We start from the raw sequence: 25782 nt of genomic DNA on the forward strand, positions 1-25782 counted from the left end.
TAAACTTTTTATAAGCTTCTTACTAGCATGTATCAAAAATTATCTAAAAACCACACCCTTTAATATAACATTAAAAAAATCTTAATCATACAGGCTTCATCACAAAATGATTTCTATTAGTGAAAAACAGGAAACAAATGTCCAACAATAACTTAGTTATGTATATCCATGTTTGACTATTTTACAGATGTTTTAAATTATGGTTATTAAGACCATGTAACCACATGGGTTTCAAAGCAGGATAAAAATGATGTGAATGCTATTATTTTAACTATGTATAAAATATACATAGAAAAATAACTAGTAAGGAAATCTGTCAATATTACAGCTGGCTTACACTGTAGAATTGTGGATACTTTAAGCTGCTATATTTAAAACTATGTTGTGGTATTGTTACTTTTATAATAGAAAACATTTAAGAAAGGGAAAAACTGAAAAGGGAATTTTGAATCTATGTCTTTAGAGATTTTAGAAATATGATAGAGTTGTCACAGCTAAGCATTTCAAAGGAAAATAAGCAGTGAGGAGTGAAGAAATGAAGTATGCTGTCTGCTATGGTTTATAACATGAAAAAGAAAAACGTTAGTCATGCTGAACTAATGGATATTTATCTCTCAGTGCTTTTCCACTGACCACTACAAAACTTGCCGCCACAGGAAAGCTTTGATTTAAAACAAACAAACAAACAACAACGAAAAACTTTCCTAAGGATATCTTCCTTGATCCCTTTCTTTTAGGCAGTATAAAGGTGTGAGTGAGTGGTACAGCGAAGGTTCTCAGCTATTGTGAGTTCTACCAACAGATCTACCAACAGAGTGACCAAAGACACTGTTCAAAGTAGTATTTCAGCTTTAAGATGCACCGAGCTCTAGTTCTTAGAGAGAACTGACTTCTACTGAGTACTCACTCTGTGAGCTATCTGCTTGAGATGCATGACAACGCTTGGAGTTGGGCTGGTATTACTCCCACTTTACAGATGAAAGGACCAAAGCTAAGTAAAATGTCCAGGGAGATGGCAAGTAAGAAGCAGAGCTGCTCTGGGCTCAGATCTGTCCAACTGCAGAGTCTTTGGCTTTTTCTCTATGCCAGGCTGGCCCTGCACACCTCTAGGCTCTGATCTCCTAACTTCCTCAAACAATGGCATTATAAAGAACAAAGACTTCTTCAACTTGTCTTCCCCACAGGTTGCAAAGGGGAAGACAAGCTTTCCCCCATTGGACACAGTCCCTGCACCTAGCACAGTACCTAGTAAGGTGTTTATCTATTGACTACACCAACCCCCATCTGCACCCATTCTTATTCCACAAAGGTCTGGAAAAGCATTGGACATAATAAGATGGGAGTGAACCTCATTCATCCACAGCCAGTCAGGGGCTTGCAGGTTTAGTCTAGAAAGCTCCTAGAGGAAATTATGCAAGTGCAGAAAGGAGAAAGGGATAGGACTGCTTAGAGCCCAAGGTGTTAATGCCAATACTTAACGATAATATCTGCCCATCTCTGTGGCTCAGTTTTGTCCCCTTCCCAAGACTATATGTCCATCTGCCCGCCTACCAACCCATGCTTAGAGATGCTTGACTTTTGAAGCCTGGCCCAAAGCATTCCAATAGAACAAGCTCCACACTGGGGAGCTGGCAGTTGGTCCAGAAATGTGTGATAATGAGACAAAGAGTGTGCTGGCTGTATCAGCTGCCCAGGCCACGGGCTGTAGGCAGGAGAGTTCTGGGGCAGAAGTGAGACAGATGTCCCTTTCCTGACTCATTGTGCTTGTATGTGCGGGTGTGTGCATGCAGAGAAGACAGAAGTGTACGGAATGGCAAAGAACTAAAAGCCCTTCAGTCAACAAAATCACAAGCCAAGGAGCTAGGGAAAGGTATTTTATGGGCTTGGCTGGAGGAGCTACTGCAGTAACGGAAGAATCCCTCAGTTTTGTGAGGATGTAGCCCATTGTCATCTTGCCTCCCTCTCTTTTCCCTTCCTGCCTTAGGGTCAGGGTCCCAGGTCACCTCCAATCTTCCTGGGATTCCTTGGCCGTGGAGTTGGGTGAGACCAAACTGGAAAAGATGGCCCTTCTTGGTGCTGCCATGGCCATGCTTTTGATTTTGTTCAGCTTGTCCTGGGCCTGTTGGCATTTTCTCAGGCAAGGCCCACATAGATCCTTCTCCTCCACCAGATATAGGTTGTCGAGCCTCTTGATGGAATCTATGAACGTATCCGACTCCTCTGCCTTGGGAAAGGGGTTTCGCTTTGTGTTGAGCTTTTTCAGCTTGGGCAGCTTGGAGATGCTGTTGGGGATGGTGCTCAGCAGGTTGTCATGGAGCCCTACCTCATGGAGCTCCTTCAGAGTGCCTAGCGTGGTGGGCACGCGGTCCAGATGGTTCAGACCGAAATTCACAGTGCGGATATTCTTGAGCTGATTGAGCTCCACAGGCAGCCCATTGGTGGTCAGCCTGTTGTTGCTGACATTGAGGTAGAGCAGAGAGGTCATCTGGCCGATGGACTTAGGGAGCTTGTCAATGTAGTTGCTGTGCAAGTCCAGCCACCGCAGGTTCTGGAACTTGGAGATTGAGTCAGGAATCTTCCTGATCATATTCCGGCTAAGGTTGAGCTCGTCTACATCACTGAGTCGCAGAATACACTTGGGAAAGGTGGTAATTCCCATCTTGCTCAAGTCAAGGCGTTTCTTCCCATCAAATGTGATCTTGATACAATTCTTGGCCACACTGAGGGTGATCTTTTTACCCTTGGGGCCTTTCCTGCCCTTGGCCATGTTCTTTTAGTAAGGGGGTATGTTTGAAGTATGTTGTTCTGATTGACTGGTGATCACTTAGAGAAAAAGTCACATGAAACTGCTAGAAGATAGACTCTGATAAGAAGAGAAAAAATATCCAGTTAGGAGATGATATAAGGGTACTGGACTCCCCCCAGATCATGATGCTTCACTTTCTAATGGTTTGAAAGGAGTGAAAGAGGGGAGTGGAGAGAAATTAGGTCATCAGCAGAAATAGCCTAGCCAAAGATCTTCAGCAGCTGAATGCCCTCTTCAGACCTCAATGCTCCCAGATGTGAAATGGGAGGTTCAGGGTTGGCCTGAAGGATGCTCAACACCCCTCTGGCTGTGCCATTCCCCGACTTAGGAATCTCTCCGTTGTCCTGGACTTTCACATATTCCCCCTCCTGGGTGTGTGTGTAGGGGGTTAGGGGGGTAACGTCTTGGATATCTGCCATTTCCCAGACCCTCACTTAAATCTAGTCTTTTCTTAGAGTTATCCCACAAGTTCCTAGGGCGGGACTGCTGAGTTCTCAGAAGCAACATAGCCTGGATATAAGGGAATAAAGGTGGGAGTTAAGAATGACTTGTGTATTACATCCCTCCTCACCTTCTGGACCCAGAGGAACTAGTCAGGCCTTGGCTACTATAACTGCAGTGCAAATAAAAGCAGCACAGAGAAGTCTTTGCTTAGCCCCCAGGTAGGAAAATGTGCCTACACCATGCCCATGAGCACGGAAAAGGGGGCCAGGGTGGAGCCTGGCAGAATTGAAGAGAATGCTGCCTTTTCCCACCTCCTACCCACCTTGTCTTCCTCCCTTCACATTCTTCACACTGAAATTCAACTGTAGACACCTCTGCACCGATAGGTGTGATAACAAATTGCTGCCATCGGAGAATAAGAACCTACAGAGTGACGGGTAGAATCTGGCCTCACAGTGCTTGCTTGGAAGTCCAGTTCTACCATAAATAATTTGCTTAAATTTTCAGTGCCTCGATTTCCTTATTTGTGAAAACAGCTCCCATTTAGGACTCTAAGGGAGTGTAAATTATCTAAACTATAAAGCGCTTACAGCAGTGTCTGGCACATAGTAAAAGCTTGATAATGTTAACTATTAAATATTACTATCAGGAACTTTGCACACATTGATTTTAATCTTCAACAATCCAGCAAGATCCGTAGGCTTATCCCCACTATAAAGAGAAGAAGACCGAGGCTCAGGAGTGAGGAAGGTCTACAGTCAAGAGGAGGATGCAACTGGCCTGCCTGTTCTAGAGGCTCTTTTCTTTTCTACAGCTTGGTGTCTCTTGCTTGCTGATATGCTATTTTAGACGAAGCTCCCACTCTGGACAGAAGCATGCTGTCAGGAGATAAATGCTCGCACTGCCTCCATCCAGTAGGGATGGGTGGGAGAGGTGCTCTGTGCTTCCTCTACTTCATCATCCAGGCCCTTTATCAAGAACCATGTTTGTGTAACACATGGAGCTCCAGCAGTCAGGCTGCGTGAGCCTAGTATCACATGTTTTCCTTGTACAGTAATCCTCAGTGCCAAAGGCAAGTAGGTAAAAATGCCTCCCACATGCTTATTATAAATCCTGTTCTTGCCACTCCTGGCTGAAGGTTTGAGGAGTCCACCCTATGCAAGTCCTACTGGATCAGAGCCTCCTGTGATGGATGGAGCCCTCCACAATAGCCCGATGAGAGTATTCTCAGCTCTCAGCCGCATTGAAGTTCTTTGGAGCAGGCCTTGTAAGCTGAACCTATTCTTTAGAAACAGTGAACTGACCACATTCAGGCATGATTGGCTGGTTACCAAAGACAGTACTGTGTTCACCAGTATTGAAATATCTGTATCACACAGCTGGGTGGAACCAGATGGGGCAAAGCAGTTTAAAAATGAAAGCTGGGGTTCCAGTCACAGTTAAGATGGAGTAAGTGCGCTCTGCCCGTCTCACCCACTGAATGCAGCAAAAGGCCCAAGGACTCTGAAGATAAATGGTATAAGGCAGATTGGAGAAGTAACTCAAAGTAAGACCAACTTTGCACCACTGATGACAGATTTCCAACAAAAACCTCCCTCATTGGCCAAGGACAGGGAGACGGGGCCTTTTAGGGTCAGGGTGAGGGAGATCCCGTTTTTTTCTATTCATCTTTTCCATTCTCTTCTGCCTCAGCCCCAGGCAATCCTGTATCACTGGAGTCAGGCATGCAGGCACCTAAAACTCTAAAGGGGGAGAACCATTGTCTTTGACGAAACTGTTGTCCCAAGTGTGTGGAAGCTTGCTTTTTTTCTGTCTATCCCACTGCTACTTGGCCCTGGAGAGAGAAACAGTGGCAGGAGTACACAACAGATTTAGAAAACAAGTTCCCTGGATTTCTAGCCAGAAGACCAAGGAGGGGAGGGCAACTCCTGGGAACCACAAAGTGTTGAGGAGATTGCAAAGAGGAGAGAGTTTAATAAAGTTGTTTATGAACTCCAGGATACACCCTGAGCTGCCCACGAATAGATCAAACCCTGAACAGGGTCTTGAGTACCTACTCCCAAACCCTGAACCCAAAGGCTTTGTGAATTGAGCACTGTGCAGGTTTCAGACTGGTGCCTGGGTAACAACATGAAGGGCTGATTCGAATAGTACTGTAAATTCTTTGCAAACTGAATGGACATTATCAACATAGTCTACAGAATCTACAGAAGGTTTGCCAGAACTTGTAGCCTGTGACTGCCTGCTCAAAATATACATGTATATATCAATATAGATATAAAGATATATCCTAGAAGAAGAAGAAGAGGATAAAGGCTTGTGGTGCAGAAAAATATTTGAAGGAAAAATGGGTAAAAACTTCCAAAAGTTGGTGAGAAACATAAAAACTACAGATTCAAGAAGCTCAGTGAACTGCAAACAGGATAAATAAACTCAAAGTAATCCACATTCAGACATTATCAAACTGCTCATAATTAAAGCAAAAATTAAAAAAACAACACGTTGCCTACAGCAGAACAGCATACAAATTATTACAGGTTTCTCACTAGAAACTGAAAGCCAGAGGTACTGGAAAAATATTTTTTAAATAATGCTGAAAAAAACTGTCAACCAGACAGTAAATAAAAACATCCTTTATGAATGAAGGCAAAATAGACATTCTTAGGTAAATGAAAAATAAAAAGGTTTGCCACTAGTTGAGCTGCTATAAAAGAAATGATAAAAGAAGTCTTTAGATGAAGGGGAAACAATACTAGGGGGAAGCTTGGACATTGAGAATAAGGGAAGAGCAATGGAAATGTAAATATGTGGTAGATATAATAGGCTGTTTTTCTCCTCTTACAATCTTTAAAATGCGAATGATGGTTGAAAGCAAAAATTATAACTGTCAATGTATGTAGATGGAATACATATGACAACTACAACATAATGGGGGAAGTTAATGACACCTATAAGGTAGGTAAGATTTTTACATTGCTTTGGAAGTGGTAAAATATTAATTCTAAGTAGGTTGTAGAAAGATAAGTGTGTATATTTTAGTCTCCAGAGCAATCGGAATGGATAGTTTTCAGAATGTATTATAAAAGAAAAAGACCCAATTATATGCCATCTGTAAGAAAAACACTTTAAATAAAAGTAAGTTAAACTAAAAGAATGGAAAAAGATGTACTTAACAAGAGAGCTTTAATACAGATGAAGCAAAAAATGATAACATTGAAAGAAGAAATGGGCAAATATATAATTAGAGTTGGAGCTATCAATACTTCTCTTTCAGTAATCAATAGGACTAGAGAAAAAGTCAGCAAGGAATGGGGTTTCTCAACCTTGGCTCTGTTGACATTTTGGGCTAGATAATTCTTTGTTGTTGTCAGGGATGGGGTGGTGATGGGGAGCAAAGGCCTGTCCTGTGCATTGCAGGATGTTTAGCAGCGGAAAGTAAGAATATTCTACCCACTAAATGCCAGTAGCTCTCCACTAGTTGAACAACCAGTAATGTTTCTAAACATTGCCAACTGTCCACTGAGGGGCAAAATTGCCCCCAGATGAGAACCATTGATAAAGAACTGGACATTACCACCAACCAGTGGGATCTAATTGACATTTATAAAACACTCTACCCAGCAACAGAACACACATTCTTTCCAAGTGCACATGGAACATTCACAAATATAGACTTACATTCGTGGTCATGAACAAATCTTAACAAATATAAATGAATTGAAATAATATAAAGAATGTTCTCTAAAAATAATGGAATTAAGGTAGAAGTCAATATCAGAATAACTAGAAAATCTCCAAATAGTTAACAATTAAACAGCATATTCATAAATACTCCATGAGTCAAAGAAATCTCAAGGGAAATTAGAAAATATTTTGAACTGAATATAAAAATAGAACATATTAAAACTTATGGTATGCAACTAAAGCAGTGATTAGAGGAAAATGTATAGCATTAAACATTCATACTAGGAATATTTTAAAAAATAAGAAAGGTCTCAAATCAATAACAGACTTTTACATTAAATAAAGTAGTAAAGAAGAGTAAAATAAACCTAAAGGATGTGCAAAAGGGAAATAGTAAAGATGAGCAGAAATCAATAAAATTGAAAGGATAAAGACAATAGAGAAAATGAGTGAAATTAAAAGCTTGTTCACTGAAAGGTTTAATAAAATTGATAAATATCTAGCTAGACTGACAATGAAGTAAAAAAAAGAGGGATTTCCCTGATAGCGCAGTGGTTAAGAATCCGCTTGCCAATAGAGGGGACACGGGTTCAAGCCCTGGTCCAGGAAGATCCCACATGCTGCGGAGCAACTAAGCCCGTGCTCCACAACTACTGAGCCTGCGTTCTAGAGCCCGTGAACCACAACTACTGAGCCCACATGCCACACCTTCTGAAGCCCATGCACCTAGAGCCAGTGTTCTGCAACAAGAGAAGCCACCGCAATGAGAAGCCCATGCACTGAAACGAAGAGTAGCCACTGCTCACCGCAACTAGAGAAAGCCCACGTGCAGCAACGAAGACCCAAGGCAGCCAAAAATAAGTTAATTAATTTTTTAAAATAGTGCTGCTATGTGTACAATTTAAAAAAAAAAGAGAGGAGACACAAATTATGAATATCAATAATTAAAGAGAGGATAAGACTAAAAACCCATAGACATTAAAAGGATAATAAGGGAATAATACAAACAACTTTAGAAAAAAACTTAGATGAAATCGACTGTAAACTATAAAGTCTCACCCATGAAGAAATAGACAACGCTTAAAGACCTATACTTATTAAAGAGACTGAATTCACAGTTGAAAAGCTTCCAGAAAAACCCTCCAGGCTCAGAGTGTTTTATTGGCAAATTCTACCAAACATTTAAAGATAACAACACCAATTTTATACCAACTTTTCCAGAAAATAGAAGAGGGAGCAATTCCTAACTTATTTTCTGAGGCCGGCATTACCCTGATACTAAAATCACACAGACAATACAAAGAAAGAAAATGACAGACCAATATCCCTCATAAACATGAACATAAAAATTCTCAACAAAATATTAGCAAATTGAATCCACCAATATATAAAAAGAATAATACATGACATCCAAGTAGAAATGCAAGGTTGATTCAATATTCAGAAAGCAATGTAATATAGCACGTTAACAGACTAAAAAGAAAAACATACATGATCATATTTATGCTGAAAAAACATGTAACAAAACTTAACATTTATTCATGACAAAAACTCTCAGCAAACAAGTAATCCAGTTTATCTTCCTTAACCTGATAGAGGACTCCCACAAAAAAAGAAAAACCCTATAGTTAATATAATCGGTGACAGACTGAATGCTTTCTCCCCTAAGTTTGAGAACAAGGCAAGAAGGTAAACTCTCACTATTCCTATTAACATTATATTGGAAATTCTAGCCAGTGTAATAATGCAAATAAATAAATAAATAAAAGGCATAGAGATAGGAAAGAATGAAATAAAACTGTCCTTCTCACAGATGACCTGCTTGTCCAGGTAGAGAATCCCACAGAGTTTAAAAGACATTCTTGGAACTAACTAGTGAGTTTAGCAAGGTTGTAGGGTACACGTTTACACAAAAAAAAACTCCACTGAATTTCTGTATACTAGCAATGACCTATTGTAAACTGAAATTTGAAAAATAATAATGCTCCAAAGAATAAAATACTTGTATATTTCACATAAGTAAAAAAAAAAAAAAAGTGCAGGATTTCTGTGATGAAAATTGCAAAACACCGATGAAACAAAGCAAAGAAGATCTAAACAAATGGAGAAACATACCATTCATGAGCTGAAAAACTTAATGTAGTTAAGATGTAAACTCATCCCAAATTGGTCTAAAGATCAATGTGATTCCAATAAAAATTACAGCAGGATTATTTGTATGTATGAATAAACAGATTCTAAAATTTATATTGAAAGGAAAAGGAGCTAGAAATTCAGAACACGTTTGAAAAAGAAACAAAGTTGGAGGATTCATGCTTCCTGATTTTAAAACTTACCATGTAATTACAAAATGTGGTATTGATGAAAGGATAGTATATTGATCAGTGGAATAGAAAACAAGAGTCCAGAACTAGATCCATATAAATATGTTCAAAATGGTCAATTGTTTTTTGACAAAAGTTCAAGAGAAATTCAATGGAGAAACAACAGACTTTTCAACAAATTGTGTGGGAACAACTGATTACCCAATATGCAAAAAAATTGAATCTCGAACTAATGAAATTAACTCTAACTCAGAATGGATCATAGGTATGTAAAATGTAAAACCATAAAACTTTTAAAAGAAAACAAAGGTTTTCATGACCTTGAGTTTGGCAAAAGTACAACTCGTAAAAGAAAATATCGACAAATTGGACTTCAACAAAATTTGAAATTTTTGCTCTGTAAAACAAACAAAAATTCATATCCAACAAAGGACTAGTATTCAGAATCTATAAAGAACTCAAGGTCAACAGTAAGAAAGAAGACAATACAATAAAAAAAAATGCCCAAGGGATTTAATGAGACATTTCACCATAGAAGATATATGAATGGCCAATAAGCCCACAAAACCACAAAGCATTGCTCAGTTATCATTAGTCACTAGGGAAATGCAAATGAAAATCACAGTCAGATACCACTGCACAGTTACTAAAATGCCTAGAACAAAACAGAACATAAAAACCAATAAGACAAAGATCTGGCAAGGGTGTGGAGCAACTAGAATGCTCACATATTGTTACTGGGGATTCAAAATGGTACAATCACTGTGAAAAACAGTTTGGCAATTTCTGATAAAATTAACTATATACTTATGACCCAGCATTCCCCCAACTAGGTATTTACCCCCCAAAAAACTAAAACCTCATGGTCACACAAAAACTTGTGTTTATAGCTGCTCTCTTCATAATTGCCAAAAACAGAAATAAAAAACCTGAAGGTCTTTCAGTGGATGGATAAGAATTGTGGCTTATCCTTATAATGGATACTATTAAATATAAAGAGAACAAATCTATTGATACATGCAACAACTTGGATGACTCTCAAAAGCATCTTGCTGAGTAAAAGAAGACAATCTTAAAAGTCTACATCATGAATGATTCCATTTATACAACATTCTGGAAAAGTCACAACCGTAGGTACAGAAACTAGATTGGTGGTTGCCAGGGAATAGGGATGGGGAAGGTTTGAAAACAACAGAGCAGCACAAGTGAGTTTTTTGGGGTGTTGGAACTGCCCGTACCTTGACTGTGGTGGTGGTTACGTGAAGCTATACATGTTAGAGCTCAGAGAACTGTATACAAAAGAAGCAACTTTGCTGTAGGTAAATTTAAATTTTTTAAAAAACTTAAAAATATTTGGGACTCCATATTTTATTTCTGTCGTTCTCAGCCCGCCTTGAAATTCTGTGACTTTTTCATGTCCCCACTCAGGCTTGTTTTGCCCTGTGAAGGGCATCCACACGTGTACCCTGTGGGCACTGCTGGGTATGTATGCATGTCTACCATGTGTATGCACATGCACACTGCGGGGAACAGCTATACACAAGGTGACATATCAGAAAAACTGTCCTACTGCACTTGAGTTAGAATCTTTTTGTTGTTGTTGTTGTTGTTTTTTGCGGTACGCGGGCCTCTCACTGCTGTGGCCTCTCCCGCCGCGGAGCACAGGCTCCGGACGCGCAGGCCCAGCGGCCATGGCCCACGGGCCCAGCCGCTCCGCGGCACGCGGGATCCTTCCGGACCGGGGCACGAACCCATATCCCCTGCATCGGCAGGCGGACTCCCAACCACTGCACCACCAGGGAAGCCCCGAGTTAGAATCTTAATTAAAAAAAATTTGGACTGAGATCAGGGGAGCCTGAGTTCTGATCATGTTTATCAATGACTTCTCATGGTAAGATTGCCAGATGTAGCAAATAAAATTGCAAGATGCCCAGTTAAATTTGAGCTTCAGATAAACAGCAGATAGTTTTGAGTATACGTATATCCCAAACATTGCATAGCTCTGTTTTTTTGTTTTTTTGTTTTTTGTGGTATGCGGGCCTCCCCCTGTTGTGGCCTCTCCCGTTGCGGAGCACAGGTTCCGGACGCGCAGGCCCAGCGGCCATGGCTCACGGGCCCAGCCGCTCCGCGGCATGTGGGATCCTCCCAGACCGGGGCGCGAACCCGGTTCCCCTGCATCGGCAGGCGGACGCGCAACCACTGCGCCACCAGGGAAGCCCCATAGTTCTGTATTTTATTTGACAGCTCTATCCCATGGATCTGAAAAAGTAGTAAAGTTTCCTTTGTCCATGATCCTTGTTAGTTCTTTGGGACTAATTTAAGCCAACTCCATGTGCTTATTCCTGCATTCATTCATTCATTTGTACACTCAATTCAGTAAGTGTATCAAGAGCCTACTAGGTACCAAGCCTCTGTGTTATTTATACAGGTGAACAGTAAATGGGGCAGTCTCTAAGCTCAAAGAGCTAAAATCTAGGTTGTTACTGATTCTGGCCGCCAAATTCCCGAGTCCCAAAAAGCCTAGGCTGTCTTTTGCATTTCTTGTATTTAAGATAAAGTTCCGCTGAGGGAGGACAAACATATCAAGTATGGGCCGAAGGGCCTAGATGGGGAGGATGCTTCCAGTAGACTGGAGATCCAGCCAGGTGAGCCCAGCTATGCCTAGTCCCCCACAGCCCTCCCATGGTAAGAAGCCCTCCCTTCTCTGATGACTGATGGGGAGGAAGCAGCATGGGGCTGTCCACAGGGACTTCTCCATTAAGGAGCTTCTCCCCAGCAGGTCCTTTGGCTCAGAGCCTGCTCATTCATTCATCACCTTCAGGCAAAATAGGGGTTGGCTGGGATAAGCACTTCACCTCCTCCTCAGTGCATCTGGGCCCCCAGACAGCCCCAGGCCAGATGAAGCATGCTCAGGCCCCACCCTCTTCATGCTTCTCCTCAGGGCTGCTTTACCTGTCTGGGACCCTTGCTTTTGGTTGTGGAGGGCAGGGTGTGTTGCTCAGGGTCCATTCTGACCCCTCTAAGCTGTGAGAACCACTAGAAGCAGACCAGTGCCGGGAGCCCCCAGAGCCCAGGGACACCCCTTTTTCTTATACAACTCTGAATGGTCAGCATCCTGCCCAGGTCTGCCCACTGGGTAGGAGAGTAAGTATTGGCAAAAGAAGTGTGAAACTGATGATCTTTCAATACAACTAAATCTGATTATATGAACTGTTATTATCAATTCATAGCATCCTCAAATATCAGTGTGGGATCAATCCACACAAGGGAAGCTGGCAATTATAGAGAGAAAGAAATGTAAATAGATAATCAGATAGATGGATAGGTAGATAGATGAACAGACGGGTGGATGAACAGACAGATAGATGGGTAGTCAAGTAATAGATTTCATTTCACATGAACAGCTTGGAAACCCAAATATGAGAAGTTTCTAAATGTACTTTTTGTCTTGTACAATTGGTCTTTATACTTTAGGAAAACTGGACAAGTTTGTTTGACTTTAATTTCTAATTAATTTTTCTATCTAGTCATTGTGAATCAAACAGCATGGTGGGACACCCCATGGATATCTAAATTAAAAATGTAATGGCAACTTATATTTTAATGCCATCAGAATATTTGCAAGCATTTTCAGCTGTAAGATCATTATCTTCACTATGATACTAGAATTTATCTGATGCTTCACACTCATGTATATTTTTAAGACCGACTTTGTTTATATATATCTGATATCTTTAAACATCTTGCTAACACAATCTCACAATAATTACTTCACCCTTTTCACTGATGCACTGAGACCAGGATAGATATATTGTACAACTGAAACCCCCAAAGTCACCGTCAATATTTGGGACTAACTTCATAGCAAGCTTTGTGCCATGTGGATGAGAAATGTCTTTTGCTTGTGGGACATCTCTTAAGGGGAAGTAATGCAAACTTCCCTCAGTGAAGTCACTCATTCAAAAGTCATTATTCTTTCTCCCGACTCTCATAAGACCCATTCACTAGATATGTAAGGGGAGAGCCTCGCCTCTGCTGTGACTTCCCAGGAGCCTTCAGATCACTCCTGTGCCCTCCACCCCTTCCCAGAATGAGCTGTTCATTCATGTGAAAAGCCCTGTGGCAGGTGGAGACGTGAATGGTCACTGCGGGGCTCTCTGTTGAGTGGGTGTGTCTAGAAGCTCTGCCAGACCTCTAAAACAGGCACGAATGTTCAACTCAGGCCTCGTCTGCACTGGAGGAAAGAAATACTGTTTGTCCAGCACCCACTCTGGGCCAGGAACTGTGTGCTCTACTACTTGCTTTACAATTTTGTCTGCTTTTTGGAGTATAGACTCACTGGAGGTATAACCATTAAGTGGTTTTATTTTTTCCACCTCTGCCCCCAGCTACATTATATCGAGCCCTGCTTTCCTTGAGCAGAAGGACAGATTGCTAGGAAGGGGACAGACTAGAGGCAGAAAGATTTCTGTGCAGCTCACAGCAATACCGCCACCAGACACTTGGCAGAGATGATGGAGAGAATGACAGCAGGAGAGAAATGTGGACAGCGGGGGTGGCGTCTTACAGGGACCCCACAGTTATGGGGGTTTTCCAACATCAATTTTGGAAATGCTTCACAATGTCAAGAGCCACTTACTACTCTTCATTCAGGTGATATGTTACCAAAGTAACTATTGCAAGCATGCTGCTGGACCATTTCTGTATCTCTATAATCTCCATAGTAATTATGCAAAGTGTCAGTCCTATTTTTAATATAGGAGAATTGAGGCTCAAAGAAGTCAAGTGCCTTCCCCAAGTTCACAAGACAACACAGCTCAGCCAAACCTAGGCTACCTAGCTATACACACCTACAAGCCTAGGGGTGTAATACCAAAGTTTATGATCATCCCACTACACTATCCTGCCTCTCTTTTCCTTCTGTTGCCTTTTCTTTAGGCTTGTTGCCTGTTATCCCACTGTCCAGGGACCAATGTGTGGGGTGCTTGTTTTCATAGATGTATATATGTGTATATATCTGAATATCGCTGAATAATATGGATTTTAAACATATTTTACTAGCATTAGTGGAGTCATTTAAGTGTAAGAGCTTGGAGATTGACAAGGAGAGAAGAAGGGAAAGAGAGAGGAACAGTTTAAAGGGTACCTGTAATGCCACCAGCCAGTTCATTTAATGGGCCTGTGCCCCAAGTGGGCGGTGATAGAGACAGGAATCTGTTGTTCCTCGGCCCCTCCAGTCCCCACGAGCCTCCATGGTGTGAACTTCCTGTAAAGATGCAGGTTTTCGTCCAGCATGACCCCAGAACCCTGGCCCACAGCGTTCCCACATGCCCACCAGAGAAGCTGGCCCTCTGCTGCCTTGGGCCGGTGCGGGGAGGCAGGGGGAGGGCTGCCGGCTGTGCAGGGCCCTGAGAGGCTGTGTGCAGCCACCAGAAGTGCGATTTTCACAGTGTGGGCTCACTTGGAAACCTAACACTTGTAAGATGCCCTTCCGCGGTTCCCAAACAGCAGGCCATCTCCGAGTGTGGGTCCTGCAATGCGCTCCACTCTCTACAGCCCCCAACACACACATTCTCTCTGCCAGCCCTTAGAGGCCCTTCATGCCTCCTTCACACAGCAGGCACCCTCCAGTCTGCCATTTCATTCAGTCCTCACAGCTCTCCTCTGAGGTAGGAATATTTCTCCCACCCAAAGATAAGGACCTGGGGGTGGGGTGGGTGTAAAGTGGTTTATCCAAGCTCACACCGCTCGCCTTACTCCAGGGCTTCTGGGTGGGATGTTCTTTCCATGACATCAGAGCTGCAGCACACAGAGTGTCTGTGTGGAAATTATCAGGTTCACTTCCTTTGGCAATTATCTGGTTAATTTGATCAACGCAGTGCTAAGGATCTTATATTATGCATGTATACCTTCCTCTACCCCTAATATTGTGTACTTCTGCATCCTCAGCACCAGTGTGGGTCTGCACATGTGCTGCCTGGGAAGCCATTATCTGTCAAACTGCCCTCTTCCCCCTGGCCGGTAATAAGAATTCAACTTCTATTTGGAGCAAAAGTTCCCAGGGGGTCACATGGCCCAATAACAAAAGATTATGATTTCTTATTGGTTTAATAGCATCTATTTTGTAATTCTGAATGTACTCTGTTTTAATTGGATTTGTTAAAGGAACAAAAGGGAATAGGTGCCTTACAATTAAAACAAAATGTTAAGATCATTAGTTTAACAGACTAGAAATGCCTTGTTCATCAACCAACACATTCAAAGCACACAAAGCAACTTTGACACCCGGAAAACAAAGCACCAAAGTCAGTGCTGGCACCTTTAAACCCCAAGAGGTGAGCATTAATTCAATTTCAATCACCGTGGTTTAAGCACTGCTATTGCCAGACGGACGCGATTGCATTCTCTCGTCACAGCCGAGGCTTCCATTGCAGATAAGGAAGCTGGGCTCAGAGAAGTGGCTTGGCAGGGCGAAAAGTGCAGGGGCTTTAGACCCACATGGGTCGCCACCCAGCTCCCCATTTACTGTCAGGTGACCCTGGACAGTCTGTGGAGCCTCACTGAGCTTCAGCCCTGACTTCCGTGAATGGGATAACAAAAGTGGCTGCTTCTGAAGGGTGGCGTGAGGGTGAGTGAGGGCCTCGGAGGACTTTGCTGTGACGGTGGGGGATGGAGTGCAGGGAGAAGCTGCAGCTGGACAGGGCAGCACACCTGATGACAGTGGAGCCAGCACTCCAGGATTCCAACTGGGTAGAACCCTGATTCAGACCCCACAGCCCAGCGTACTTACTTACTGGGCCATTCCCGCCTCCCAGGTGCAGACCTCAAATTACTTTATTTGGAGCACAAAGAGATATAGCTCCTTTGAGGCACAGAGCCACCCACGCACCCAGGATTGCAGAGTGGGGGGAAGTTCTCAAGTGCCCAGTGATATGTGCATTCTTTCTGCACCACGACCTCATCTGGCCCCAGTGAGAACTTGCTGAGGGGTGGACATGGTGCAGACCCAGGTGTACCCAGCTGTGTACACTGGCCAGCTCCGTGGTGTGGTACCCCCATTTGCTGTACAACAGTCCCTAGCTCTGAGGAAAGCTTTGCTGTAAACCCGCCCACAGGAGCCCTGAGGATCAACTGTAAGGGAACAGCCAAACCTTCCCTGGCCCTTTGGAATTCATTTCTTCATCAATAGTTCACATTGGATAACTACTATCAATGAGGCGCTGATTTATGCAGCAAACTAAATGAAGGCTCTGCTCACATCCTAAAAGGGAGATGAACCAAAGCAGACAAACATAACACCAGGTGGCAAAGAGTGCCAAGAATAGAAAGAGCAGGGGCAAAAGAAATAAGAGAGTGGTGTTGGGAGATGTGGTCTTTTGAAGAGGTGACCAGGAAGGGCATCTTTGAACAGAAGACATCTGAGCAGAGATGGAAGGAAGTGAGGATGCAGGGAGGCAGGGAGGGGATTTCAGACAGAGGATGCTCCAGATGGAAAGGCTCTATGACAAGAGGGATGGGGAGGGACAGCATGAGAGTGGGAGAAGGAAGGAGGGAGGGAGAGAAGGAGGAAAAGAAGGAAGGAAGGGAGGCCAAAGACATGATTTTAAAAAAACAAAACCCAGAGCAGACATGATCTGGCTTATTTTTCAAATGATACTTCAGCTGTTGTGAGAAGAATCTCCAGGGCGTGTCAAACCAAGGAGAGAAGGCCAGTCCCTACACTTCCCCGAGAGTGACCACAGACAGGGCCGGCGCTCTCCTCTCTAATTTCTACCTGAGCCAGGAGGAAACCCAGCCCTGGGACAGCCCCATGCTCTCCTGAGTCTCCGGCAAGCTTGGCCATGCTAGAGAGTCAGGGGAGGTGGGCGGGGTACGCAGCCACTCTTGTTTCGCTCTAGAGATGTTCTCTCAGAACCAGCAAGCCCACCACTGCACTGAAACCTCTCGGTCAAGCACAGGTGGCTGTGATATAAAAACCACATAACCTTTTACATATGGGTGACAGCAGTATGGTGCAATGTGTGTGTTTGTTTATTTAAACCTCAGCTAAACTTTCCCCCCATCCAGAGGTGAAGGGCATTGGAAGGACCATGGTCTCATTTTTAAAGGGATACTTTAGGTTAAAGAAAAAGGGTGCAAAAGGATGGTTTGGGGCTCTTTATATGTAAGGCACCTGTCTTTCAAAAATGCTGTGACTTCTAATCCTTTTTCTGTAGAAATATTTTCTGAATTCACATTTCCCTTTCCTCCTTGAGTCTTTATCAGGCTTATTTGAAGTTATTACTAAAACATTCAGGACTATCATTAAGAAGAGAGAACCCTTTTCGGGCAACTTTGGACAAATAGATACAACTTGCTAGGAATGATATGAACAAAGGCAACATAGCAACCCACACTTTGTTTAGGACAGGGAAGCTCTTCAGCATTTTACAAATAGGGATATTACTCATGTATTAGCCATTCTGTCTGTTCCCTTCCTGTTATGTGTAAAGTAACTCAATAGAAGACAGGCACTCGGACAGCAGGGAATGTGGAGGCTTTGAGGCCAATAGAACTGGTCTCCATCCCCACCTTCACTGCCAACCTGGTTTTAATCATGAGGTCAGTTTACTGATCTGCAAAATGGGTTAGAAAATGGCAAGTTGTTGTGAAGAGTAAATGAAGTGATGACTGTAAAGTGACTAGTGTGCACTGGGTACTCAGTGAGTGGTATTCTGGTTCCTGGCACCTTTATGATGGTAAATAATGCTGATAGAGTCACCAAACAGCACCATATTGATTGCCTCCCTCAAATTAGTAGCCCTAAAACACTCCCCACTGATCATTAATCCCAGATGTAAGATTTGTGGAACAATCTTTGCTGATTCCCAAGCACAAAAGTCTTTGCAGCCTTTTAAACACAAATTATTAGTAATAATAGTGATAATAATAAAAGAAAAGAAATGTAACAGCAACTTGTAGATATGATAATACATTTGTCCACTTTTAACCTCTAGAGCTTGCTAGAGCCCAGGCAACTCACTTGCTCATTCATTCATTCATTCATTTGTTCAACAATCTGTACTCAAGTCATTCTACAGGTCAGGTCAGATGAGAAGATATGCAGTGAACGTGACAGACATGTTTCTCGTGAAACTCCTATTTTAGGAGAAAGCAAATCAAGCAAGAAAAACAAAACAAACCAAAAGAGCCAAGATTATGTCAGGTGGTTTAAATGCTCTGCAAAAAATAAAACCTGATGATGTGAAAGGGAACACCCAGGGTCAGGAGAGAATGTTGATGGCGGCGGTGGGGGGTACTAATTTAGACTGAGATAGATGGGGAAGTCCTCTCCCAGGTGACGTTTGTGCTGAGACTTGAACACTAAGAGGCCACGTGGGAAGATTTGGGGAAGAACACCCCCAGAAAGGGGCATACCAAGTGCAAAGTCCCAACGGTGGGGAGAAAAAGGAGAGGTGGGGGTGGCTGGAGCAGGGACAGCAAGGAGAGGGTAGAAGATGAAGACAGAGGACTTTATGGAAGGTACAATACGTTACGTGCATTATCTCATTTAATTCATCCACCCCAATTAACAGGTAACGCACCAAGCCCCAGAGCACATCCCTTGCCGAAGTCACATGCTAGTCAAGCAGAGCCAGCCCTTGTCTGTGGGCTTAATTGCCATTTGGCTTATCCATGAAAGTTTGACTTGACAACGTCCTGTAATAAATTTGGCTCTATGGGCCGACAAGGAAGCTTCTGACTCATGTTTTCCAGACACTACCCTAAACTGAGCTAGATCCTGTGGGAACGTTCATAGCAGCCCAGGTCAAGCCCCATCCTTAAGGCTTATTCCTCACTGAAAAGAAGGCACGCGTGTGTTATCACACCCGGCTCTGGGGGTTGAGATGAGTTCTGTGAGACAGGTAGAGAGCTTGAAAATTGAAAATTGGCAATGAATCCAACTGGCCATGAGCTGAAAGCTGGTGATGGTTGGTGCAGCTGGGTAGCCCACCATGCCCACTTGGAGGCGCGCAGTTCAGCTGCACGCCTCATGCTCTAAGAGTACCAGGGACCAGGAAATATCACCTAGCTTTGATGAAGACCCACCCAGATGATGGATAGAGGGAAAGAGCATGAAGTCCTCTGCTTTCATCAGCATTGCCAAGCAAAGAGCGGTGGGCAACAGTGGGAGACCCTTGGAGCCCCAAGAGGAAGCTGGCGCCACCAAGCACCAGGCTTTAAAGGTCAGTCTCTAGACAACAGTAGGGCTCAGGCACACTGAAGAGCGGACAGGGGCAGCCTCAGCTCCTCCCTTCCCCCTCCAGGCTGAGGCTCAAGCTCAGAGTCACCCCAGCTTGAAGACCAGTCAGAGCTGTGTCCCTCCCTAGTTGTATGACTTAGCACACGTTTCCTGACCTTTCTGACTCCCCATTTCTTCACAGGAGAGCTGGTCATCAGCACTTGGTTCACATAACAGCCATACGGTTTGTAAATGTTTTGAGAACCTACTATGTGCCAGACCGTTTGCAAATCAATTTAACACATTTAAATTAGGTTCCTGCCTTCAGACTGCGTGTATGGATTATACTGACCACCTACTCTGGGCCAGGCATTTTAAAGACACTGTAAATAATTCTTCCACCTGCCTGATCTATTTATTGATTTTCATCTCCACTGGACAGATAAGGTGCCTGAGGCTCAGAGAGGCCAAGTAGCTTGTCCAAAGTCACAAAGACTCAAAGTAGGGGCACCTACCTTTGCCTGTTGTGGAAATAGAGACGTGAGGCGTGTATTCTAGTGTGTTCCATGAAGAATCCCTCCTTACAAGGCCTAGCCCAGCCTAGGACTCAACCATTTGTTCATGGGTTCCAGTGTTCAGGATCACTCGTAGAAATGGTTTGCCTCCAGACTTCTCAAAAGACAGACTGTGCTCCAAACCCCAGCACAGTCAGCAGAAATCAAGTGAGGTCTGCTGAGGTTACCTTCACAGGCTGCAGCCTCCTGACTAAAAGAGCATTGCAGTTTCCTTAAAGGGATAACTGGGTGGGTGAAGAAGCAGTTCAAACGCTAGTCTCCACCTGCTTGTGGAGCAGGAAACGACGTTCAAGGAGACTGAGTCTTTGGAAAGATCATAAAGCATGACCCCAAAGCCCCACAGATTCCCACGCCAGCCTCCCAAGCTTGTCCACGGCCCAGGCACCTGAGAACGCCCAGCTGGGTCCCCGGCTAGCTGCCCTTCCTGCCTGGGGCTCGGGGCCAGCTTCCTCCTCTCCTACATAATGAATTAGCTGGTGTCTGGGGTTTGTAAATAAAGCACACCAGGAGAACAGGCATTTCCAAAGTTGCTTACTCAAAAAGAGGAGAGGAAAAAGAGTTTGAAGAGGTTGTAGTTTGGCAGAGTTAAAGTAAAATAAATGCAACCAGAGGAGAACTTACCCTGTTCTGCCCAGTTCTTCCTCCTCAACTGTAAAACTTTGTCACCAGGCAACAAGAGACCTGGGACCTGGCGTTAATTAGCATAATCTTGACGCCAGCCTGCAAGGTGAGAGAACACAGTGCCGAAAGGGTCTCCAGGACAGGGTCTGGTCTGGGGTCCCTGGGGCTCGCAGTGGGCTTCTTCCTGGCTTCCCCAAGCAGTGCCCTGGGGATTACAGTACCAGGACGGCTGCTTTCCATGGCGACCTCCAGAAGTAGACATTGCTAACAGAGGGGAAAGAACCATATTTGCCTCTTTGAAGGGACAAATATCTTACTTCTATAGCATTGAGTCCCATGAAATATCATTCGACTTCCTTGTAATTTGCCCCAGTATTTCTTTCTGCTCTTTGGTTTATGAGAGGGCTGTCTTTTATCTATTTATTTGAATTTAATTGTTTCTTGCAGTTTTCTTTACACCCTTTTCCCATGATTAGATCAGAATGACTATAATGCTCATAAAAATCAGACATTCAATAATGATTTTTCTTAATTAATATTATGCCATTCAATGCTAGTATGTAGTTTCTAAACTCGACATTTTGAATGAATGTGCAATACTGAATCTGGTGGACTTTGCTTTTCCTGTTGTTTCCAATTTGGCACTATCATGAATAAGGCTGCAAGGAAAATATCTGGGCATTTATAGTCTTTTTGTTCAGTTTCTTTTCCTTTAAATTAAATTCCCAGAAATTGAGAAATTTGGCAAAAAGGATAAATGTTAAAGTTATTGTGCAAATAATAAAATAACATTGTAGAACAATTAGAAAATGCATGTATAGAAACAAAAATATAAAAACACTCTAAATTGTATTACCCAGGTTGAATTTTAAAAATAAATTAAATAATTAGCAAATAAATAATTTGAAATGCAAAATTAACCCAAGCAATGAAAATTTTGGCAAGTACAAAAAAGCAAAATGAAAAAGTTTAAATTAAAAAATAAAAATATAATTAATCGTTAAATTAGAAATATAAAATTTTTAAAATACAGGAACACCACCACCATCCTGTTTAATCCAAAATGGAAGAAAATAGATCATTTAATTTAGACAATAAATGGGTTTAACATAATGAGCAAATGAAGATAACTAGAAAATTAAAAGTTACCTGAACTCCTACAACTTAGTGCACTTCTAATTAGAATATTCAAAAAGCACATAATTTAAATTAGAAAATAAGTAATCTGAAAATCATAAAACACAAATAAGCAAAAATAAAATCAGTACTTTAAGGGAGAAAATACACAAGAAAAATACATTTAAAAAATTTGTTTTAATTTTTAAAAATTTTATTGAAGTATAGTTGATTTACAATGTGTTAATTTCTTCTGTACAGCAAAGTGATTCAGTTATACATATATATATTCTTTTTCATATTTTTTTCCATTATGGTTTGTCATAGACTATTGAATATAGTTTCCTGTGCTAAACAGTATGACTTTGTTGTTTATCCGTCCTATATATAATAGTTGGCCTCTGCTAACTCCACACTCCCAGTCCTTCCCTTCCCTACCCCCCTCCACTTTGGCAACCACAACTCTGCTGTCTATATCTGTGAGTCTGTTTCTGTTTTGTAGGTATGTTGATTTGGATCGTATTTTAGATTCCCCATATAAGTGATATCATATGGTATTTGTCTTTCTTTTTCTGACTCACTTCGCTTAGTATGATAATCTGTAGGTCCATCCATGTTGCTGCAAATGGCATTATTTCATCCTTTTTGATGGCTGAGTAATATTCCATTGTATGTATATACTACATCTTCTTTATCCATTCATCTGTCAGTAGACATTTAGTTTCCCTGTCTTGGCTATTGTAAATAATGCTGCTATGAGCATAGGGGTACATGTATCTTTTCGAATTATGATTTTGTCTGGGTATATGCCCAGGAGTGGGATTGCTGGATCATATGGCAACTCTATTTTTAGTTTTTTTGAGGAACCTCCATACTGTTTTCCATAGTGGCTGGACCAATTTACATTCCCACCAACAGTGTAAGAGGATTCTCTTTTCTCCACACCCTCTCCAGCATTTGTTATTTGTAGACTTTTTAATGATGGCCATTCTGACTGGTGTGAGGTGGGTCCTCACTGTAGTTTTGATTTGCATTTCTCTAATAATTAGCAATGTTGAGCATCTCTTCATGTGCCTATTGGCCATCCATATTTCTTTTTTAGAGAAATGTCTATTTAGGTCTTCTGCCCATTTTTCCATTGGGTTGTTTGTTTTTTTGTTGTTGAGTTGTATGAGCTGCTTGTCTGTTTTGGAAATTAAGCCCTTGATTGTATCATTTGCAAATACTTTCTCCCATTCCGTAGGTTGTCTTTTCGTTTTGTTCATGGTTTCCCTTGCTGTGCAAAAGCTTGTAAGTTTGATTAGGTCCCACTTGTTTAGATAAATACATTTTAAAATACAGATATGTAAAACCTTATAAAAATTAAAGCCACTCAGTTTCAGCATCTAGAGGTAACTATGTTATATAAACTTGCAGACTTTTCATGCGTCGACAGCATCAGGTTTATGGCATGGTTGTGCAATAGTAATTTGGCGATTTTGCTCATGTTTATTTCTAACTCCAAATATACACAAGTTACCAATTTTTCAGGTAACTGCCCTCTAATCCAGCCAGAACAAAGATTTTTGTTGTCATTTTATTAATTTGCTTTTGTGCACTTGTCTTCAGAGTCAGGGCCTGGGGTCACGGTGTGGTCCGGCAAGCGCTCTGCACACCCCGGTGTGCTGGGCTTTCATGGATGCCTGCACCAGGCTTTAGCAAACCCTCATGAACTTCCCTAGTCTGCACCCCACCTCTTACCCCACCTCCATTTCCACATCTGAAGACAGAGATCATGGCTATCTCACTGAGTCTTTGCGAAAATTAGACAATTGACAAAAAGTCTTTGCAGTTTCTAATGCATTAGACAATTATTATTACTGTTTTTATGCAAAATTTCTACATGTTAAAGAAATAAAGACAGGAAGTTATAATAGAAATATTATAGAAGATCAATATCCTGTTAATTCAGGAGGAAATCTCTGAACTGCAAGAATGCCGGTCTATTAATGGATTTCTATTGACCTACAGTCTAGATCTGAAAACTAGGCTAGACCCAAATTTGCTTCTGAGGAGGGAAAAAGGAGAGGGAGTGTGTTTCTATTACCAGTCTCTTGGCTCCTTGTGGAAAACTCTGCCCACCCCACAGACTGCTTCCCCAGCATGCTCCTCCAGAGCTGCACCCAGGCAAGAGTCAGGGCAAGATGCTGGCCAGTACTTGCCCTGTCTTGAGGCACAACACAAACCATTAGTAGACACGTTTCTAGTTTGCGAAGATGAGTGAATTTTCTTCTCCTTGTGGTCACCTCTTGGTTACTCACTAACCCATTTCACCATGGCCTCGTAACTGTTTTGCAAATAGAAAAGACACAGGAGAATTTGGAGAGCCATCAGGCTTTTTAAATATGTCCACTTTAGTTCAGGAGGCCCAGTTTCCCTGTGGGCCCTCCCTGGATGTCTGCGAGGTTACTGTCTTAGTGCCTAAGGACTAGCCATAGCCCGCTAGTCCCAGAGGTGAGGAGGAGGAGGATGGGCAGACCTCCCATCCCTTCCTGGGCTGAGAGGGTGCAGCCTCCAGCCAGATGAGTCCCTTGGCAGAGACCCTTTTGGCCTGGACTAGCCCACCCTCTGAAGGCCCCTGGTAGGCTTCTCTGCCAGGCTCCCTAAGGAAGATGTGAGTTCCTGGGCTATGCCCCGGCTCACTCTGGGAGACAGGCTCAGGGTAGAGTGGAGGTGTCAGTCAGGTAGGCTGGACCAAAGGGGCGGAGTCAAAGGCAAGACTCAGAGCCAAGCCATGGGCACTGAAGTAGGAGTAGGAAATGCCCCAAGGCCACGTGACGGCAGCACTCACGCTTCAAACCACTTCTAGGTGTTCAAGGACATAGATGTGATTTAAAGCGAAGCAGCTCAGATAAAAATCACCTCTCAAAATAGGGAAGAATTTGAACCCAGCCTAGCGGTTGACCACACACAAAGTTCAGCTTGAAGATAGTGCCCCATCTTTGGAAGTCATCCAGAGGAGTTTAGATACCTGTCTTGGGATGGGAGTGAGGTTGGTAAGATGTCCTCTGTGGGCCCACCGTGCTAGGCCACCTTCAGGTTAGACAGAGTGACCTACCTAGTCCTCAGTGACTTTGAACTCTTCCATTCTTCTCCACACCATCCCTGGTTGCCCAAGGGCCTGGACTCTTGCCCCATAGACTCCATGGCAAACCCTGAGTTGACAGAGCAGGAGATCTGATTCACAGGTGGCACAGTTAGATCTTACAGAGTGGTACTGGCAGAACAAAGCAGGTCTCGACCAGAAGCAAGTCTTCACTTTTACACCACACTCTTCGTCCTCCCAGAGTAAAAAAAAATCAACCCTGCTCTAGGACGGCGTAAACATCAACTTAGAACTATGCCCATTGAGGGGAGCCCTGTGTCCACACCTGTGTTAGCCTGTTCCAGACCCGTGGTTACACTTGCTCCCCAGCACTCCTGGGTCGGCCATGTTTGAAGGATGAGGTAACAGTAGTTCAGAGCAGTCAAGTGGTGGGGGCAGGATTTGAACCCAGGTTCTAGTGACTCCAAACCAGCGCTCTTTCCCATGCTGCCTCCCTTGGACCTTGGAAGGGCTTTAGAAAGCCAAGAGCCGTCTCTGGCACCCTATTTAATATAAAATTAACACTGTAATAATGGAATAGTGCAGTGTATCAACTCTTAAAGAAATACTTTAATCACCAGATATTTACAAAATTCACATAAACCGTTCCAAGAGTTCTGTAATTGCCTTCAGATGAACATGAATTTAAAAAAATTTTTTTCAAAGAGAACTCACCTTTGGTGAGGTGTCTGGATGGTGGTAATGGCGTCTTTTTCTGATGTTAATGAAATGATAGATCTTCCTTGGAGCTCATAGCTGATGAAATGAGCAGTGGGACGGTAAATTGCCTTTATCTTCCGCACACCATTCCGCTGGGTGGCAGTGTCACAAAAGACCACAGATAAAATTCTAGAACTGTTTTTGAA

At 42.8% G+C, this 25782-nt stretch overlaps 2 protein-coding genes across 3 annotated transcripts in view; one reads left to right on the plus strand and one right to left on the minus strand.

The window, feature by feature from the left end:
- WDFY4 (WDFY family member 4) overlaps positions 1-25782 on the plus strand; it is a 261838-nt gene that overhangs the window by 196297 nt on the left and 39759 nt on the right. The window lies entirely within an intron of this gene.
- LRRC18 (leucine rich repeat containing 18) lies at positions 1862-25682 on the minus strand. The gene is made up of 3 exons (XM_007130485.1): positions 25592-25682; positions 20677-20775; positions 1862-2863 (listed from the first exon to the last, which is right to left on the minus strand). Exon 3 carries the CDS (start codon positions 2765-2767, stop codon positions 2000-2002), a length of 768 nt encoding a protein of 255 aa, XP_007130547.1. The 5' UTR covers positions 2768-2863; positions 20677-20775; positions 25592-25682; the 3' UTR covers positions 1862-1999.

This window comes from Physeter macrocephalus, chromosome 20 (assembly GCF_002837175.3).
Source record: "Physeter macrocephalus isolate SW-GA chromosome 20, ASM283717v5, whole genome shotgun sequence".
NCBI lineage: Eukaryota > Metazoa > Chordata > Mammalia > Artiodactyla > Physeteridae > Physeter > Physeter macrocephalus.

Excerpts from the sequence above, each read along its gene's own strand:
- LRRC18 (XM_007130485.1), bottom strand. The coding sequence starts at position 2,767 with ATGGCCAAGGGCAGGAAAGGCCCCAAGGGTAAAAAGATCACCCTCAGT.